Genomic DNA, 3,449 nt, shown 5'->3' with positions numbered 1-3,449 from the left:
CATATATGCCTTTGCGATTTGCCGTCGGCATTTCCATATTGCCATGCAAAAGTAATTATGTATTTCATTGTTTCGTTTTGGTGGTTTCCAATTTTCATAAATTTGGAAATTTTGCGCCAATAAGACGTGTGCGGGTTAGGTCGTGAATTTTACTTATATTAATTAATTTGAAAAAGCCGAAAAATGCGAAACGGAATTTCAATAAATTTAAATAAATTTAAGTAAATTTACATGTATTTTCATTTATTTTTAATTGTCAATAAATTTTTTAAAAAATATTTGCCCTAGTTGTCCATTTTATTTTCTCACACATTTCAGCCAATTTTTGTATAGAAATTTGACCGGCGTAGGAGCAAAATGCGAAACAATCATTCATACATATATTATGTCGTTTGCACATTTGTCTGTATGTTTGCGAAAACAAATGTTCTACAAAAGCATATTTCTATACTTAAACAAAATTATTAGAACCATCGTATGTTTCTTACATGCATAACCAAACCATACTTAAGTCAACGCAACCTAAGTGTCAATGGTGGTGTTGGTGGTAAGCGCTTGGAAAGTCAAGATGCTACCACAGCTGTGCACAGGTTCGAATCTCGACAGAATAAATTTTTAATTTTTTGCTTTAACATTGTATACTATACAAATAAATATTTTTCTTACTAATAGAAATTAAATTTATCACAGCAATATTATGTATATGTATATTATGTATATTCGGTCCTCTCAGCAAAACAAAGGGAGCCATAAGCTATGGTTTTGAGATGGTAGTGCTGAAAGTACTTCCATCTGGTGCCAGGGCTGATGACCCCCAAGCTGGGGTGGCTGCGGTGGATGTGACAGGGGGTACTGACGGTCAAGCGACCGTGATAATTGATGCGTCAGAGGGCGCCGACGGTCAAATGGCCGTGGAAGTGGTCGATCCGGATCTATCGGATGTGGCGAGTAATGGAGGCGGTTCGTCGATTGGCGACTCCGTCTTCAGCCTCGAACAACTGTTCGAAGAAGTTCGGGTCGATCACGACTTGAGCGCTGAAATAGCGCTCCTGGAGGAAGGTCTGAAGGATGAAATTCCTCCAGATTAACCTCCAGCATGCGAAGGCGGCTTCCGCCAATCTTTTGCTCCGTCTGGGACAAGACGGAGCTGATGTCGTCCTGATCCAGGAACCGTGGCTGACTGGTTACGGGATCTCTGGATTGAGGACAAAGAGCCATAGGCTCCTGACGGCCAAGGATGCAGGTAGGAACAGAGCCTGTATGCTGGTAAGGAATGAATTAACGGTATTTCTTTTACCTAATTTCAGCAACGCTGACATAGTGACAGCGAAATTGGAGTGCGACACCGGAGATCTCTGGCTTATCTCCGCATACATGCCACACGATGATGTGGTGGAGCCACCTCCCTTACTGCTGAGGAGGACCTTAGCCGAGGCATCTAAAACTGGCACCGACGTCATCATCGGTTCCGACGCTAACTCGCGGCATCAGATCTGGGGAAGCTCGGATACTAACAGTAGAGGTGAGTCGCTTTTTGATTTCATTATTGGCGAAAATCTTCGCATCTGTAATAGAGGTAACTCTCCTACTTTTGTGACCGCAGGCAGGGAGGAGGTTCTCGACCTCACCCTAACCTCACAAGCGATTGCCCCGCTGATATCGGACTGGAGGGTCCTCGACGATCACTCCTTTTCGGATCACAGGTATATCGAGTTTAGTCTAGCCGGAGAAGGTCCGCTTAGGAAATCTTTTAGGAACCCTCGGAACACGGACTGGGAGGGTTACCGCAGGAGGCTTCGGCAAACTCTCCCACGCGCACCGGCGGTGGACTCGTTGGCCACTACCGATGTGGTGGAGGAGTGGGTTGAAGTCTTCAGCTCGGCGTGCAAGGATGCACTGGAGAGGTCTTGTCCACTAAGATCGCCGAAGGGCAAAGAGAAACCTCCATGGTGGACTAAGGAGCTCTCAGACATCAGGGCGTCTTGTAGGCGGCTTTTCAACAGGGCCCGCAGAAGTGGGTTATCTGAGGACTGGGCTTTGTATAAAGCAGGACTTTCAATATATAAGTCCGAGTTAAGGAAGGCCAAGAGGACCTCGTGGAAGTGCTTCTGTGAAAAAGTGGAAGGCTGCCACGAGTCCTCGAGATTCAGGCGTATTCTCGCAAAAACCCCAGTGTCCCTGGGGTATCTCAAGGACGCAAATGGGAAGTGGGCCCTCAGTAGCGAAGAAACACTTCAAATGCTTCTCGACGCTCACTTCCCGAGCAACATGTCCTCTGTGAGGGAATCTCTCGGGGTGCCGCATGACGATTGCGCGGCCTTTGTCGGCATCCTGGATGAGCGACACTTGACGTGGGCGATTAACTCGTTCAAACCATTCAAGTCCCCGGGACCAGAAGGCATCATACCAGCGCAGCTGCAACAGGCTGTTAAGGTGTCATGCAGCTGGTTGTCACCTATCTATGCGAACTGCATCAGATTAGGTTACATCCCGGGGGCCTGGAGACGAGTCAAGGTTACGTTCATCCCGAAGGCTGGCAGGGGCTCCCATGTCACGGCCAAGGATTTCAGGCCAATCAGCCTCTCCTCCTTCTTGTTAAAGACTCTGGAGAGACTGATGGACTGGCACATAAGGAAGAGCATTCCGAGAGACTATTTGTCAAAAGCACAACATGCCTATCGCAAAGGCAGGTCAGTGGACACTGCCTTGCATACCATCGTGTCATGGCTCGAAGAAGCCATTGAAGCCAAGGACTTCGCTGTTGGGACCTTCCTTGATATCGAGGGAGCTTTCAACAATGTCCTGCCTCAGGCAGTAGTAACTGCTCTTGACGGTCTTGGGGTTGAATCGAACCTCAAGTGCCTCATTCTCAGTCTTCTGTGTGACAGAGTGATCGAAACAGAATGGGGCAGCGCGCGCGCGAGGCGTAGTGTGAGTAGGGGAACACCACAAGGTGGGGTTCTCTCTCCTCTTCTATGGATCCTAGTCGTTGACGAATTGCTCAAAAAACTAGAGGATCACTGCTGTCGGGTGATTGCCTACGCAGACGATGTAGCACTTATGGTCAAAGGAAAGTTCCTTAGCACCGTATACGAGTTGACGCAGGGATATCTCAGCGTTGTAACAAAGTGGGCGGTCGGAAGTGGACTCGCCATTAATCCAAACAAAACAGAAATGGTTTTATTCAGCCGAAAATATAAAACCCCGGCGGCACCGTTGGCGCAAACGGGAGGTATTCGCCTGCAACCGGCGGATACAGTGAAATATTAAGGGCTCATACTGGATAAGAAGCTTTCATGGAAGCCGAATATCGAGGAGAGAGCAAAAAAGGCAGCTATTGCCTTATACTGCTGCAGAGGAGCTATTGGCAAAAGATGGGGTCTCTCACCGAAAGTGGTCCTCTGGCTCTATGACACCATAGTAAAGACCATCTTGTTCTATGGTGTCTT

General features: G+C 47.5%; 1 protein-coding gene across 1 annotated transcript; it reads left to right on the top strand.

Annotated features, from left to right (window-relative positions):
- Positions 1-950: 950 nt before the first annotated feature.
- LOC125779650 (uncharacterized) lies at positions 951-2,436 on the top strand (the record flags this gene model as incomplete). The annotated part of the gene is made up of 1 exon (XM_049460930.1): positions 951-2,436. A coding segment is annotated over exon 1 (1,368 nt), but the record flags the coding sequence as incomplete, so codon positions are not given.
- Positions 2,437-3,449: the final 1,013 nt, after the last annotated feature.

This window comes from Bactrocera dorsalis, chromosome 6 (genome assembly GCF_023373825.1).
Source record: "Bactrocera dorsalis isolate Fly_Bdor chromosome 6, ASM2337382v1, whole genome shotgun sequence".
NCBI lineage: Eukaryota > Metazoa > Arthropoda > Insecta > Diptera > Tephritidae > Bactrocera > Bactrocera dorsalis.
Note: the sequence above shows the minus strand (reverse complement) of the source record. Positions and strands in the feature narration are given on the sequence as shown.